Source organism: Thunnus albacares, chromosome 6 (genome assembly GCF_914725855.1).
Source record: "Thunnus albacares chromosome 6, fThuAlb1.1, whole genome shotgun sequence".
Classification (NCBI taxonomy): Eukaryota; Metazoa; Chordata; class Actinopteri; order Scombriformes; family Scombridae; genus Thunnus; species Thunnus albacares.
In genome coordinates this window covers 3,440,001-3,457,500 of record NC_058111.1, presented here as the reverse complement: position 1 = coordinate 3,457,500, position 17,500 = coordinate 3,440,001, and the positions used below count along the sequence as shown (strand labels likewise).

The following is a 17,500-nucleotide window of genomic DNA, read 5'->3' as shown; positions in this document are numbered from 1 at the left end:
AAAACTGACATCATACAACCTCAGAGGTGTTTGTCTCTCTGACTGATGAGACAAGAAATAAGTAAATAAGAAAAGTTATTGTATTAATTATATATAATATAATTAATAATAATGATTAAAGTTAATAAGCAAATTCTGCTTCGATGCGTGTCATGTTGTAACGAAGCGGGAAGATATTAGCATTAGCCTGGCGAGCTAGCAGTCAGTAACGCAGTCAGTAACGCATGAAATAAAGCAAAAACTTGCACAAGGGTAGCTTCTTAAAATCCCCAGTGGTTCATGGAAGGTCGCTGCATTGTGGAATCATGACGAAAAATACAGCCGTGTACCTCGGATCAGTTTCGGGTCTCAAATTCTGCAGGACCAGTCGGGTTCTATTGGAAACTGAGAGTTGTGGGTACGGGCCAGGTTCAGGTCTGAGTTTTAGGAATAATGAGATGAAGATGAACCTGCATCCTGTAATCTGTGTGTGTGTGTGTGTGTGTGTGTGTGTTCACCTGCTGTAGAATGACCATGGTTCTGGTGTCTGTCCTTCTGATTGGACATCAGCAGACACCTGTAGACCCTGAGAGACACAGAGAACGATAAGGACATTTATGCAGAGCAATTATATCTATAAATCTATATTCACAGAGAATATTTCATTACAAGTTAAGAAGTTTAAGATGAGGATATTGATACCAGTCTGTTAGATGCTACATGTAATGTACATAAATAAAATACCAGAAAATTATAACAATAACAAAGGAAAAGGTAAAAGTAGGAATGACCAGTCCACACACACACACACACACACACACACACACACACACACACACACACACACACACACACAGAGTCATGTTTCCATCACTTCAGAGGACATTACATTGACTTGCATTCATTTACAGGAGACTTATCCTAACCTTAACATAACCCTAAACTAACCTTAACTTTAAACCAAGTCTTCACCCTAAAATTAATGATTTACATTAAGGGGACTTGCTTATTGTCCCCATAAGGAAGGCGAGTCCCCACATCCCCCTCTCCCACACACACACACACACACACACACACACACACACTCAGGTGTTGTTTTACCTATAAACATGATCAAAGTAGCAGCAGACATATAAAAACCAGCCTCGTTAAAGGTCTGCTGGGTTTTTAATAGCAGCACTGTGTCTGCTTGTAGGATCCATATAAATGCTAACAGGTAACACACACACACACTCACACACACACACACACACACACACACACACAAGTCTAAGAAAGCGCAACCAGATACATGTAGAGAAAGAAGTATATACTAATTGTATGTGAATGGTAAATATTATACAACACAACCCTAAATGTGTACTAATGTTATGCACTGATAGTGTGTAATATTCTGCCTGTTCAGTGACAAGAAGCAAAAGAAGCAGCAGTTGTTTCTAAATGTCTAAATGTGCTCTTTCAAAGACAAAGACAGGAAGGTTTAAAACTATAATGTCACTCAAAATTCTCCTCATACTGTATATTATTAAAGCATATATTGAATTTGCTCGTTCATTTGCTGCTGCACATTAGACATTAGGCCTCCTCACCGTCTCATTTTACATCTCTTCTTAAAACCCAAACTGGCTTCTGACACCATGTAGCGTGTTGCATCTTGTGTGAGCACTGCACTTTATTTTATTTTATTTATTTTATTTGTTTTTATCTTATTTTATTTGATTTTATCTTATTTTATTTTATTTGATTTTATCTTATTTTATTTGATTTTATCTTATTTTATTTTATTTGATTTTATCTTATTTGATTTTATTTGTTTTTATCTTATTTTATTACTTTTATCCAATTGTGTCCTTCATCGTTTTATTGTGTTCTGTTTTGCTATTTATTGTTTTTTATCTTGCTGTGCAGCACTTTGGAAACCTTGTGTTTGTTAAATTTGTGCTTTATAAATAAAGTGAATTGGATTGAATTTGTGATTTTATTTGTTCAGCACAACCTTCTAGAAAAGTTTGTTGTTTCATTTCACTTTGAGAAAAGTATTAAACTAAAACTCTCTCCTGTACAAACACTCCTCTGCATGTCATCATCTTTAAGAAAAATACATATTTTTTTATATCTATTTTCTTATTTTTCTTTACATTTAACACTCAGAGCCAGGTCACATGACCTTGAAGTTTACAAACCCAATTACCTCTTTTTGTTGTAGTAGCATATGTTATTGATCAGGGACAGATTTTAAGTTGGTTGAATGTCCATACAAACTGTACAGCGTGTGTGTGTGTGTGTGTGTGTGTGTGTGTGTGTGTTGTGGGGGGGTGGGGGGAGGATTAGCCCTGGTGAATTATTCAGCCTCCTTTAATGAAGCTTTAGTTTGATCCTTTGACTTGTTGACACATGGCAGTCGTGACACCTCGACCTCATTAGACGTTTTTTGTTCAGGTTCTTTGAACCGAGAGTCTGAGTCTCACCTGAGAAACAAACTACAGTCACTTAAAATCCTCCGTTATCACATTTTACCAACCTGCTCGAGTAGAAATACTGTTATTTGACTTTGTAGATGCATTAATTAGTATTTTTGATATGTTATCATATTACATCCAAACTGCGCAGGTCGTATGTTTTATTACAAGAAGGAAGGTTCTGTGTTTTAACAGCAAGTTTAGCGACTGTTTTATTTTAGTTTTAGTTTTTGTTTGTGTTAGTTTTCTTCTTCTTGATCCTTCTGTTGAAAAGTTTGATCTTCTCTGTGCAGTTTGTTTACATTCATCTGCTGAAGGAGGAAAGTTTTTCTGAGCTCATTGAAAATCTAAATTAAAGGGGCGGGGCTAAGAGCAGGATTTGTGACATCACAACTAGTTTATTTGGAAGCCAATCAGGTTTCAGTAGAGAACTTGCACAAGTGAGACGTGGAAACATGAAGCCTCCAGAGCACAAACACTGAGAATAAACTTTACAGTGAAGGAGGAAACATCTGATGTCCAACAGGAAAACTTAAATATATTTGTTAATCATAGATTCTGGATTTGTCAGTGAGGAACAGGAAGTAAATGCCATTTAAAGAAATTCTAACAAGGTACTGTAATTGAAAACCATAAAAATCCATACAAGACACACAGCTAGCCTGGCTCTGCACCTCTCAGGTTCACTAATTAACACTTTCTATCTAATCTGTTTATTCTGCACAGAAACAAAGTTACAAATGATATTTCATTTGACATTTCACATGGTCAGGCACATAACGCCAAACAACCCCCCCCCCCAGGAGAACCTACGGTTGCTGCGAAACTTGCAAAAAATGTGAAATGTTCCTCTCTAGATTCAGTGTTTGGTTTGTCTGTTCTGGGCTACCGTAGAAACATGGCGGTGCAACATGGCGGGCTCCGTGGAAGAAGACCCGCTCTCTCTGTAGATATAAAGGTTCATTCTAAGGTAACAAACATTTTTATTTTCAGGTGATTAAACACTAATTAAAACAACAAAAACTTATTAATATTATATTCCATTTCTGTCCAAGTCCGTTCTGCTGGATGCCACTAAATCCTACACACTGCACCTTTAACAGCAGTAAATAATTCACTTTCTCATTATCCAGTTTTATGTGCATAATTTGACCTTTGACCCCTGGCAGAGGTCACAGCTGCCTTTCAGAAGGACAACTGGCTCTAAACAACTAAAATCCCAGAGGGTTTCTGGTTGGAAACTACTTTTCAAAAGGTTTCTAATTAAAGTGGAAGCTGTAACTTTTCCCTAATATGCAACCACCAACACCGATGGCGGCGCTAACGTTTAGATGTCAGCTAGCATGTTTCTATAACTTCGACTTGATGCTTTGCTTCATGCGTCTGACTCTCCTGCCTGGTTTTTCCTTTTTATCTCAGATCTTAAAACATTTTTCTGGAACATCAAAGCAAACATTTATTTTTGATCATGTAAATTGTCAGAAGAGCCACGTTTGAGCTGTCCTCGTGCAGCCGTGTCCATGCAGCTGTTTTCACCATGAAGACCAGTTTGACCAGCATTCATTTCAACTTCAGACCTGCTGCTGCAGTTTACTCTCTCTCTCTCTCTTCCTGACTGACCTTTGTTGAGTCTCCAATGAACCAAATGCCATAAAATGGTCTAATAATAAATGGAAAGAATTACAGCAACACACACACAAATACACGTTAAATGATATACAAGCCTCTCTCTCTCTCTCTCTCTCTCTCTTTCTCTCTCTCCACCCAACACACACACACACACACACACACATCAATATTTCAGCATCTAATTACCCCGGCAGAGGTCTGGGACAAAGGTTATGTGCAGCCACTGTGTCTAAACATATCAGATTTTATACCTGCACTATAGGTTAAGACGGATTAGCAGAAAAGGTGAGCAACACAGTGAAACGGAAACATCCTGCAACAGAGACACAATATCTAAAAAAAGAAGAAGAAATTAAATTAAGGAAAGAAACGAAGAGATGGCTAAAATGAAAATGAAAAACAGAGAAGAAACAAAAATGTAGGAAGAGGAGAGAATGATGAAGGGAAACAAAAAAGGATGAAAAACAGGAAAGAAATGGAAACAAAGATGGTGAGGAAGAAGAGGGGAAAAGAGGAAAGTTAGAGAAGAAAGAGAAGTAAGTGAGATGCTGTTATTGAAGGAGGAAGATGAAAAAGGGGGTAAGGAGGGTGTTGGTAAATTTTCCTTTGCTCTCTTTGTTTCTGTCATCTGAGTGTTGGATTGAATGTTGTGTCCGTCCACTACATCCATACTGGTTTCTAAAATCTCAGGACATTAAACCACAATTAAGGTTTGGTAATTTTAGTTTAATATCAACATTTTCTGTTTTTATTCATTTTAAAGCAGGCCTCAAAAAGCCCTTCACTTTCACTTGACATTTCTTAGACTGAATGATAAATTGGTTGATTGAGAAAATGGATCTGAATAATCAATAATAAAAAGCTTTTCCTGCAGGTTGACAAAGGCTTGGGGGCTCCTGTCTGGGACCTCGTACCGGACTGTATCTAAAGATGGATGTAGCGAGGTGTGACGTCAACCATCAGTTTGTGTTGGAGCCAGTTTGAAGCCCAGAATTGCAGCTTATGTTCGGTGCCATCTTTTCCGGTTAGAGCCAGGAACTTCCAAATAAGGAGTGCGGAGTGTTTCCTTTCATACTCTGGAAACCCGTCCTGCTACTTCGGACCCAAGCTAACGATAGCTTACTATTGCAACAATAGTCCAATCACGTTAAACATGGTCAAAGTTCCAAAACTTGAGATGAGTGTATGTAAAAATGCTCCCTGCAAGTCAAAAGTCAGGGCTTCAAACTGCTCTGAACGCTTTGTTCGCAAAATCACCTCTACGTTCTTCTCCTGATGACATCAGATCGTCTGTTGGTAGCCTTTGTCGCTTTCGGATCAGATTCTGGCTGGAACGTGTTTGGATGTATTTGAGAAGTTCCCATTTTGAGTAAAGAACGAGAAAGAGGAGTGATATCCTGCTCCCACTGTTTCTTTCTGTAGCAGCCAGCCAATCAGAACAGAGTGGGCTCATCAGGAGGCGGGGCCTTAAAGAGACAGGAGCTAAAACGGCCTGTTTCAGACAGAGGCTGAACTGAGGGGCTGCATAAAGGACCAATAGAGGATAAATAAGGAGTTTTTAACTGTTAATCATGCAAAGATATTCCAGTAGAGATTATAAATATAGAGCTGGTAATGTGCATGATATGTCCCCTTTAAGAAAACACATCTGGGAGTCCCGGATGCCTTGCAGAGCAATGCAGTGCAGTTTGGTGAGAACCCAAATCAAATTCCTGCCCACTCCTCACCGCCTGCTGATGAGCCTGAGGGAAACACCACCAACCCCCCACTGGGAAGGGCAGACTGACCGAGTAAAACCCTCTAATGGGACAGCTGTGGACAAATATTGAACCCAAAGGGCAATGGATTATGGGTAACTTTCTGGGGCAACTGATGGGTGAAGGGCTTTTACAAAATTTGGAAACATTTCATGTTTGTGGAATACAGACAAATAAAATGATGTTAGTTTGGATGATCAATATTTCTGTTTTTTAACTGGCGAGCGAATCAATAGCTGAGTCGAGGGGCCGCAGCAAATTCAGACATGTGTCTAATAACAGTAAGATGGACAAAACTGAACATTGAAGTTTGACACAGCAGCCATTATATCTAAAAGTAACATCAGTGGAGTGTTGATGAATTTTATGGATATGGACGGAGCTATGATGGCATAAGTACCCGGTACTGGTTTAAAGGTTTCAACTTCTAATAGCAAGTGTTGTAGTGGAGAATATAGAAAGTAAACACCAGGAACAAGCTTCATTTTTTCAGGGAGACATATGAAAGGAATGCTGTGATTACTGTGTCCTCACCCGTCATTGGCTCACGTTAGCAGATTACGTCGAAGTACGACTGTTGACATTTCCTCGGCTACACCTAGTTCAGACAATGATATCATGACGTATGCATCAAGATAAGAGTCTAAAAGCTTTGTGAGTACCCAGGGAGGGACCAGGAGTCAAACCCAACCTGTCCAAAGTCACATCATATTCAGTGGTCATATATCTGTTGTAAATCAAATTAGACTTTGTTTACTCATTTGGCTTTTAAAGGTTTAGGCGTACAAGAAAGTACATGAAAGTAAAACAAATGTATGTGAAGGACATGTTAAAATAAAAATAAACAACATACAGTAGAACCGTATTATTGTGAACTCCATTAAAGCTGCATTGCAGGATTTATGTCTCCCCCTTCTGGCAGTGGAAGTAATTACAAAAACATTGTTGACACGTGCTTACATCACACGCTCTGCTGTAGTCTACTCTGTCGCTACTGTTGCAGCTGTAAAATGGTGGATAAATTGTTTTGAGCGTTGCACAACCCTCATGAAATGACTCGTTTCACCATCAGAATTTGATCCATTCAGTCCGATAACATTTGGAAAGTCTAGAAGAGCTACACAATTAAATTATTTATCCCCATTCGAGTTAGCAGAGAGTGAACCAGAAGTTAGCTGGCGGAAGTCTCTAGTGTGCATGCTCTGCCCAGAGAGTATATGTAGTACGTATTCATCCAGCCAGTGCAGGAACGTCAAACCCAACACATTATGAAAAACTCTGTATCCTGTGAAATACAGAGAGATTGATCTGGTGATTGGCTTAATCAGCATTGTCTGAACTCGTTTGGCTTGAATGTAACAGACGTTCATTTAATCTAATTTTTCATTTTGACTTCCTTCCCGATGGAAAACAAGTGCCAGTCTTTTCAGGAAGTTCCCCAAAACAACATGTATTTATGTTCAAATGACAAAGGCCTCCAGCAGCCGTAGGGACGATGACTCCATTGAGACTTGAGAGGAAAGGAGGAACTTGGTGACGTTAACATAGAGCCTCAATATCTAGAAGTGTAAATTCAATTGCGTTGTCAATCCACATACAACAACTACATGGGTAGTATATGTAATAGATAAAGCAGCTGTTCCAAACCAACGAGGTAGCAACCATTAGCCAGTTAGCGAGCTAAGCCACTAGCAAGAAAACAACAAGAAAGCTTTGGATACTCAAGGTGGATGAAGTCGAGACGAGACCAAGTGTCGGCTTTTTCCTCCACTTTGAAAAGCAAGCAAAGGTCCGTACAATAGCTTCATGAACGGCTTCCATCTTTTCTTTGTTGCATTTTAATGCAAAGTGTAAAGAGACTAATAGAGGCGTCAGAACATACATTTTTGTGGTCTTCTATAACTAGCACAGATACACAGTATATCAAAAAACATCACCTCGCTGAAAAAGCAAAACAAGAATCTGATTATCTCTAAATAATCAATTAACTTATTATCTTGTCCTATTCAATCAGCAACTCTATTCAGGAGTGCACATTATGACATTATGTTTATATGTTCTTGTAAATTCCTCTTTCAAACCTTTTTGGTTTGTGACCTGTTAATAATCCATAAAATTCCTTCGTGCATCCCTGTGAATGTTTGCTAACGTCTATGAGCTGTGAACGCTACAACCAAACAAACGTTCTCCTTCATTCACTCCATCAAGAAGTTGTAAATTGTTCAGCCGTTACACAACATTATACCTATGCACTAAAAATCATCTAGTTCAGTGATGGAATACTGGGTTAACTTTACCTTGTACCAATGAGATGTTTTGACTCAACGTTAGTAATTGTTTTATATTACTGTGATATTTATCTAAACCAACATATATTTATTTGAACCCGGCGCCAGACAAAAGCTCAATAAAAACCTTAAAACTGTCACAGATTGCTTCTTAGTTGTACAAAATTAAGGTCATATGACATTTAAAACTGCAAAGCACATAATATCAACAATTAGTGACAAATAGCGACATGTAAGTTTAAAAAGAGCTAAAGTAGATTAGATTAGATTAGAACAGTTTGCAACCATAACATCATTTTAGTTTAGGTAAATAACCAGCAGTAATATAAAAAAACACTTTTAATAACCCATAACTGCATTGATGCAGTATCGACCCACATTGGGTCGATTTCAACTCAGTAATTTTTAGTGTGTATTGATTTTGTTTGCCTCTTTTATTCTTTTTTAAATTTCTATTGTTCTTTTCTCTTCTTATATTCTTTTGCATTTTGTAAAGCACTTTCCTTGTGTGTGAAATGTTTTATGTAAATAAAATGTCTATTCATGAATAAAGCAGATTATGATCTAAAAAGCAAGTCCTAATCTTAAAGATACTTCTCTGCTCATAGGATCCATATAAACACTGTCGGTAACAAAGAAACAAACAAACAAACACACACACACACACACACACACACACACACACACACACACACACACAGAGTAAAGGGATTAGGCATTAAAGCCAACATGCCTCTATAAGCTTACTACCTGACTGTTTGTCCTTACCCTTTTGCGTGATCTGAACTCTTCTGTTTTTCTCTCTCTCTGTCCTTCCTTCGTTCCAGTTCTGGTGTCGCCACAGACGTCTTCCTCGGTGGACGGAGGGATGAAGGACGGAGGATAACGAGACAGTGGGGTCTTTCTTCAGGAAGTCTGGGGGAAACCTGTTAATCCCACAGCAGGAGCTTGAAGAAAAACAATGACTCTGTCATTTTTCTCCTGTCCTCAGACTTTTTTCTTCTTTTTATGTTTACCTGTTCTCTCTCTCCTCTTGTCAGTATGACTCTCTCTCTTTACCTCCCTCTCTCTCTCGGCAGATATATGACTCTTTACCTGTTTGTTTCTCTTCTTACTTTCAATTCTGAATTCTCAGAAATGACTCCTTTTCTTCCTCTTCTCTCTCTCTCTCTCTCTCTCTCTCTCTCTCTCTCATGTGAAGGTCTTTCCTCCCTCCCTCTTTCTTGTTGGTATTAACACAGCAAGCTGCTCATTCACTGCCACTGATCCCTGTTAGAGAGAGAGAGAGAGAGTCAGCGGGGGTGATGAGGTTCAACATAGAGGAGGTTGTAATTAGACACACACACACACACACACACACACACACACGAATGTACAGTAACCATTTATTCAAGTACTGTACTTTTTTTTTGAGCTACTTTATTTTAATTAAAGATCCCCTCCAGATATTTTTAATATGTATATAAAATATTCTACTTTGAATATTAATGTGTCTGATATTGTTTTTCCACAAAAAAATCCTTAAAATTACATCTACTTCTCCCTCATTAAACAAAAGATCCTTCACTGTAAAGTTCATTCTCAGTGTTTGTGCTCTGGAGGCTTCAAGTTTCACACTTGTATAAACTGAATATTGAATCAGGATTGGCTTCCAAACTAGTTGTGATGTCACAATTTTTTTCCAGTCATATATATAATGTTTCTATATCAGATGTTCATATTAAATGTGGCCAATGTGTCAAATAATGATGTAAACATATGTAGCGGTAATCTCTGTGAGCAACAAGTAGCCGCTTCAGACCAAGCGGCAACCTCCGGGGCTGAAAAATGAAGCCAATGCGGAAGTGCCAAAAAACTGCATTCTCTCTAACGGCCAGCAGGGGGCGACTCCACTGGCTGCAAAAAGAAGTCCGATTGTATGGAAGTCTATGAGAAAATGACCCAACTTCTCTCTTGATTTATTACCTCAGGAAACTGTTTCCTGATGAGTTTTATGATCTCAATCACTGGTTTCAAGTCTTCTTCAATACAGCATGATGTTCATTTTGTAAATTATGGTCCCATTTAATTTAAATTTGACGATAAAGCAGCGTATGCTTTAGGGCGTGGCTACATTGTGATTGACAAGTCGCTACCACGGCGATAACATTGCTTACGTAACGTAACCATTGTGTATAGGCGTAGCTGCTGCTATTTCACAGTGTGTTTTCAGTTCACTAAAGTTAACTGTAACATTGTGATCGCCTAAAAAAAGGCTTGGTCAGCGTTTGGTTGTAATAAAAGACTCATCAATGAGTCGGATGATCAGTTTTTTCGGTGAGTACATTTTGTTTTAACGGTTTTAGGCCTATAGCATGATCACTGTTAACCATAGATTGTAAATGCACCATGCTAACAGAGCTAGCAGCTAGCGCTATGGTCAGCTCCACCCTCTCGTCCAAATATGGTCACTTCTAACTCAATCAAACATGGCGACGGCCAAATCCACGGTGGCGATGGTCAAATCGCTACACTCGAGGCTTCAAAACGGCAGTTCACAAACCAATGGGTGATTTTTTACAGTTTATGCTTCAGACGCTTGGTTACCAACAGTTTTTTTTCTACTTTCAGCCCGAGCCGACCTCGGCTGTTGATGGATTTCATTATATGGTCATCTGCTCCACGCACAGTGTGCAAGTTCACTGCTCCGCTCCGCTAACATTATAGTGTTTTTTCATTGTATTGGGGGTAGTCACGCTGAGACTTCATTACACAGCAGGACAAAGTAAAATAAGTTGTTTACCTGTTGGAGGTGTACTGGTTGTCTCCAGCTCTTCATCAAACATCATCCCTACATTACTTCTAACTGATCTGTTCAACAAACAGCTCCAAATATCTCCAGATGTTGTTGTGTCAGCTGGTTATTTAGTGTCGCTAACGAAGCTCTGCTAGTATTGAGATGTCTCCTGTTATTCAGTCATTTAAAAGCTTTTAATATGAAGCAGTAAAGCAGGAAATGTTGGGTTTGCATCAGCAGTAACTTAACACTATTGACACGGCTGCCCCTCGGCAGGATTCCTGAAAACTGGCCAATCAGAACAGAGCGGGCTCATCAGGAGGCGGGGCCTTAAAGAGACAGGAGCTAAAACTGCCTGTTTCAGACAGAGGCTGAACTGAGGGGCTGCATAAAGAACCAGTATAAGATAAATAAGGAGTTTTTAACAGTAAATCATGAAAAGCTACTTTAGTGGAGTCCCAGAATAAAAATATAGAGCTGGAAATGAGCGTAACAGGTTTCCTTTAAAATTAGTTTTTCAATGAGAAACTTAAATGTGAAAACAGCCTTCAAGTGTCAAACATACATCATTCTGCACAGTGAAGCTCAAATATCGAACTGAAGGATCATATTTTTGAGTGGGGGGGGGGGGACTTTGATGCTACTTTATGCCTCAAATCAACCACATTTCAGAGGAAAATATTGTACATTTTACTCCTCTACATTTATCTGACCGCTTTAGTTACTTATATGAAAAACACGATTATAAAATCCTACACATTGTTAAATATTAAACCGTCCTTTTTGTCTTGTGAGCTCTTGTAGAAAGACGATGAGATAAAGTCAGTAAAATAAATACATAAATGCATATTTTCATTTCTCATGACTCTGTGATGAACTGACTGGCTTTAATGAACTGTGTGACTCTCAGGTGCATTTATGTTATATTTTAACATGAATGTTTTATTAATTTCAGAAATGTGGTATTGCAATTACAAGTTTTGGTGACATGCAAATCTTGAAATGTAATTTAAAGATGGAGGAGCAGTTCAGAGAGAACTGCTGAATATTCAGATAAAACAAAACATACTTGATTAAATAACTGAATGAAATGGTTATGACCTAAAAGAAACTTCTCTGCTGCTTGTAAAGGCAACAAAGCCGACGCAGCATATGGTTTTATTTATTGTAAAGTAAAAAAGTGCTTTGAACTGTCCAGGCTGCCCCTGAAGTTCCAGAGGAACCAACATCCTGTTACCTGGATGAATGTCAGTAGCAAGTTCAATCTTCATGCAACCTTTCATGTCTTATTTAGTTTACAGGTCAACTTACGTCATTTCACGGCAAGTCAAGAGGCTTAAAGAGAAAACTGTCAGTAAGTTTTATTGAAAAAGCAACGTTTCGGTTACAAACATTCATTAAGCAATAAACTCATACGATGATGAAGAATAAAACAGAATACCAGACACCTGCAAAAAGAAAATACTGAATGCAAAAAAATAAGAATTTATCAACAAGAGACGTTCAAACAGGAGACGTTAATCAATCAAACAATGACAACCAGTCCATGCATACTATCAAAACTAGGAAAACATTTCATATTTGGCATCTTGAAGAAAAAAAAAAGTTTCATAAAATCTGAAAGACACAAACTAGAAAGTCTGGATGTGGTCAGAGGTGTCACACATTGGAAGTAAAGATGGCAGCTGAACACAGATTTTAAAGAGAATAAACTGCATTTGGCATTAAAGAAAGTGGTTAAACGTTTGAGGAAATAAGTTGTTTTCTTTCTGAGAGAGAGATGAAAAAAAATACTGACGTTCGTACTGAAATGTGTTTGAACGGTTCGTGATTTCCGCCTCTTTTCATTCAACCTTTATTTAAGATTCTCGGAGGAATCGTTGAGGGTGAGCTTCATTTACAGTGATGCTGAGATTACACCATGAAAAATACAAACATACTATAACACGGCTTCTCTCTTTTTATCAACATTATAACAACATGCTGCCATCGTCAATAAATAACCTTTATTGGCAAATCCGATCGAGGTTCAGTGAGCTGATCAAAACATACAGAAGTCGTACATTTATCATTATTATTATTATTATATGTTATATTATTGTAACTATTGATATAGCTACTATTAGTGTCACTGATGCTGATATTGATGAATTATTATTGTTATTATATCAGCTTCTGATGTGAATCTAATTCTCATTATTCTCTGTGGACACGTATATGTACATCATCACACACACACACACACACACACACCATCATCATCATCATCATCATCATCATCATCATCATCATCATCATCATCCCACATGAGAAGCCCCCCTGCACACCTCAGTCTCAGCCGACATGTCTTGTCCAGCCTTGTTTATCTGCAGAGACTCAATCAAAGAGAAACATTTTAGAAAAGAAAAAGAAAGAAAAACTCGCACCTCTGGACACGAAGCTGTTACACACAGCAGTGGAAAGTAAATAAGTACATTTACTCAAATACTATACTTAAATACAATATTAAAGTACTTTACTGCTCCTCCTCCATGACTATGACTGTTATTAGTTTGTTTGTTTTTATTTCTTTACTTTTTTTGCACTGTAAAAGTTTAATAATAACAATTTGAAAAAGAAGTTGTATATTTTTCTGTTCAGAAAGTGTGATTAAAACATGTAATGTGAGTTAATGATTCATAAAATAGTGCAGTGTCAGTTTTAGTAGACGGAAGATCTTAACAAATTCATCACTTATCTACAAACTCAAATCCTGTTGCTCCGCTTTGCTTTCACACTATAAACCACAACAGAGACTTTTTTCAATCTCAGTATATTTCTTACATGTAGAAGTTGAACTAACAGTTTTTTTTAAAAAAGATTAAAAAAAAAACAAACAAATGGGCACCACAGTTTATTTTAACCACAGTATACAGGTATGATGTGAATGTTACCTGAGAGGTTTTGATATTTGTTCTGTTTCACTCTGGTCAGAGCAGGCTAGCTCTTTATGCTAAGCTAGGCTAACCGCGCCCTGACTGACTTCCTTCTGATTCCTTGCACACAAGTTAATTTACTGATACGGCTCTTTTCATTAAGATTCATCAAATTCTGATAATACAGAGTGATTTTTTTGAGTGTGATGCTTAGAAAAAAGTATTAATTGTTTTAAAGCTTTAACTCTTTTGTGTTGATTACGTGCAAGAAAAAGTCTTTTTGGGCGACTGTGGCCGTTAAAGTTATCATACAGCCCAGTGCTGTTCCTGCTGCAGCATGTGTACAAGTGGTATCACCGCGTTAGTGAAGAGAAGACTTATATATATATATATATATATATATTATCTAATGCCACAATGGAAGCTGGCTGTGTTTAAACACAGTGTTATGCTGCTAAATAGTGGTTGATATGGACATAAGATCTGAAAGGATAAGCTACAAATCATTAGAAAATATACAAATAAACCCAATACAGATAATGTAAATGATTTTGTAAACAGACATTTAAGAGCAACACAGTAAAAGTGTTGTAATTTTCATCAATTCCTCTATAAAGTTAGTCTTGTAAAATGTAAACGCTCTGTTCATGCTGAATATTTGCCCTTATAGGTAAACAACTGTGAAGCTGTAAACCGGTAGTTTGGTAAACTTTAACGACACAGCTGATTCGACCCTGACTGGACGGTTTTTTCGTGGTCCGTCTCAGATGTTGGTGAGCACTGTGCTGGTCACTATGGTGACGGTGACTGTCCCGGGGAGGTCGTTGTCCTGGCGATTGCCTTTGTCCCTCAGGTGGAGCGTCTGCTGGAAATCGCCTTGCTCGGCTGGCAGCGTCACCTGACCCATGAAGGAATCCATCAACACGTTGTGGTTGTAGATCTGAGAGACACAGTGAGAGAGGAAGTCACCGCTTGATTCATTCATACATATATATATATATATATATATATATATTTAAAGTTTCCCGTCAGCTTTACGTGGATACAAACACACACACACACAAACCTCAATGCTGATTGGCTGGTTGGCTTTCTTCCTGTAGAAAAGCCCCTTGGTGTTGAAGACGGGGCTGCGAGTGTTTTTATGGACTGGAGAACGAACTTTGTGTCCTTCGCAACGAATTATCACGTAGGGATCCGACACTGGAGACACACACACATATATATAAGGATCTGAGAACAGCTGATTCTGTTTCTGGATAAACATCATGTCTTTCACTTTAATGGACTTAATTAATTTATGTTTTATTTAAGATCAGGACATGTTGTCTGAGCTTCTAAGCTACAACAGCTTCTAAATACTTCTAAACAAGATAATACAGCATAAACATTTTTTTCATTTTATCTCAAAATCACTAAATCTGAAAACAAATTTAACTAACTTTGACTTGACTTTTACGTCACTTTTTCAGGTTTTCATACAGTGCATGCAGTTAACTAAATGTATTGGTATATAATCATAAAAATTAAATAATTGTTGTGCAGCAAAAATAGTCAGCTGTCTGCCATCATAACTATTTTACTTTCTGACTGGTGTAACTTGCTCCAATATAAGAATACAGTACAGCAGCTGTCACTGATATTATAAAGCTGCTACTGACATCTACTGGTCAAAACCGACACTGTGCTGGAAACTGCTGCAGGTGAGTTTTCTTAACTGTTTTAAAAGTGACACAAAGCCTTTTAAATAATAAAAAAAACTCCAAAATATAAAGGATTCAAGATAATAACACAAACTAACACAATAATAATTCACACTTCAACACCAGTGTCTCTGTTGTGTCGGTGTTGATTACAGTGTTGAGGACAAATCTACCTCCGTCAGAGTCTTGTCCTGCGAGTCCATTAGCCTGCAGGATGTGGACCTGAGTGACCAGAGAGGGATAACCACACAACCCGGACCAGCAGGTCTGTGGAGGCTCATGGAGAGTCAGCTCCCTACAGAGAGACAAACAGGGAGACAGATGGAGAGACAGACAGGGAGACGTGTTTAGTTCACAACATCAATCACAAAAATAAAACCTTTTCTTTCTTTTGGTGATCTGGAAACTGTTTTATATGCTACTAACTTACATACAAAGAAAAGTTATGTTTAACCCTCCTGTTGTCCTCGGGTCAATTTTGACCTGGGAGGACAACAGGTGTCATTATGTGCTGTCAAAAAATTGAAATGGTTTCAAAACAGTATCCTGACTAAGAAATTATGAATTATTTTAACTATAGTTTAGATCAGAGGAAAATATGTTGATGGATTATAGCAGACTGGTATATGTAAAAGTTTAGTCAGGATACTGTTTTAAAACCCACTCCCGGGTCAAAAGTGACCCGGGAGTGGTCACTTTTGACCACTCCCGGGTCAAAAGCAGTATATTATGGCAAGTCAGTCAGGGTGCGGTTAGCCCATGTTTAACAGTATATTATGGCAACACCAGTCTGCCATAATCCATCAACATATTTTCCTCTGATCTCAACTATAGTTGAAATAATTCATAATTTCTTAGTCAGGATGCTGTTTTGAAACCATTTCCTCCCGGGTCAAAATTGACCCGAGGACAACAGGAGGGGTAAAATGCTAAAGGTAGGGATGAAACTGAAAAACAAAACAAAAAAATAACTTTTTATCTTAATAATTCATTTTCTCTTTCATATTTTCTTACATGATTGAACTTTCCTTTGACACATTTCAAATTGTGCTTTTGATTGAAGCGTTCAAACAATGTTGATTTCACTTCACAATACGAATTTATCAGTTTAATATCCAGTAATGCTGCTGAACAACAAGCACTGAAACGGTCAAACGGAAACAACAAAACCGGAATCCAAACGAGCGCATCGTGTCTTTACTTGCAGTCAGACGGCACGTCGGTGAAGATGCGGAGCAGGAAGTCTCCCTCCAGGCCGGGGTCAAAGGTCGTGGGTATGATGACGTAGCGCCCCTCTGTCAGGTCGATGCGAAGGAACACAGACCTCGAGTTGATGTAGATGCTCCCACCGACCTTCTGCTGGGGGACGTGCATACGGTAAGTCCTGTTTAACTCCACCTGAACACAGAGAGACAGCGAGGAACACATACATAAATAGATTCATAGATTTAATTTACAAATATACAATATTTCATAAGCTGTGTCACATATTTTATATTATATTAGTCGTATCTGGCATCAAACACACCTGCGTTGATACTGTAGAACAAATCTTTTCTCCACATGGTGCCAATTAACTAATCCAGCAGTGGCCAAGAAACCAGCTTTATTTATATATTTATTGCCTTTGGTGATTATTTACCCCACAAACTGAGATCTAAATAGCATATTTTTAATGAATAATACTGACAGTCGGCTGAGATATTCCAAGTTCATAAACTCTGCAAATTGTATTTTTCCAGTTTCAAAATAGTGCAGAGTTGTGCAAACAATTTCCTCAGTTCTTATTGGATTGTTTTTCATGTAAGTGAATGAAAGATGCTAAAACGATTAGCATCATACTCTGGGAGGTACAGTTAAATAAAAACATAGTTTCAGGTGGTCTAACCTAGTTTGTTAGTTAGTGGATTATTGAAGCTTTCTAACCAAGTAGGGTCCATTTGATAGTTTATTCCATATCAGCAAAACGTTTTAGTGAATGAATAGAAAATAAA

General features: G+C 38.0%; 2 protein-coding genes across 2 annotated transcripts in view; both read right to left on the bottom strand.

Annotated features, from left to right (window-relative positions):
- myo7aa (myosin VIIAa) overlaps positions 1-8,968 on the bottom strand; it is a 76,921-nt gene extending 67,953 nt beyond the window's left edge. Inside the window, exons 1-2 of the mRNA XM_044355225.1 lie at positions 8,881-8,968; positions 498-565 (exon numbers count right to left, since the gene is read on the bottom strand). Of these exons, the coding sequence (XP_044211160.1) occupies positions 498-515 (18 nt within the window). The 5' untranslated portion in view covers positions 516-565; positions 8,881-8,968. The remainder of the gene's footprint in view (positions 1-497; positions 566-8,880) is intronic.
- A 3,266-nt stretch (positions 8,969-12,234) lies between these two features.
- The window catches only part of capn5a (calpain 5a), a 37,699-nt gene continuing 32,433 nt past the window's right edge, over positions 12,235-17,500 (bottom strand). The window contains exons 10-13 of the mRNA XM_044355230.1: positions 16,708-16,904; positions 15,680-15,801; positions 14,870-15,006; positions 12,235-14,743 (exon numbers count right to left, since the gene is read on the bottom strand). Of these exons, the coding sequence (XP_044211165.1) occupies positions 14,567-14,743; positions 14,870-15,006; positions 15,680-15,801; positions 16,708-16,904 (633 nt within the window). The 3' untranslated portion in view covers positions 12,235-14,566. The remainder of the gene's footprint in view (positions 14,744-14,869; positions 15,007-15,679; positions 15,802-16,707; positions 16,905-17,500) is intronic.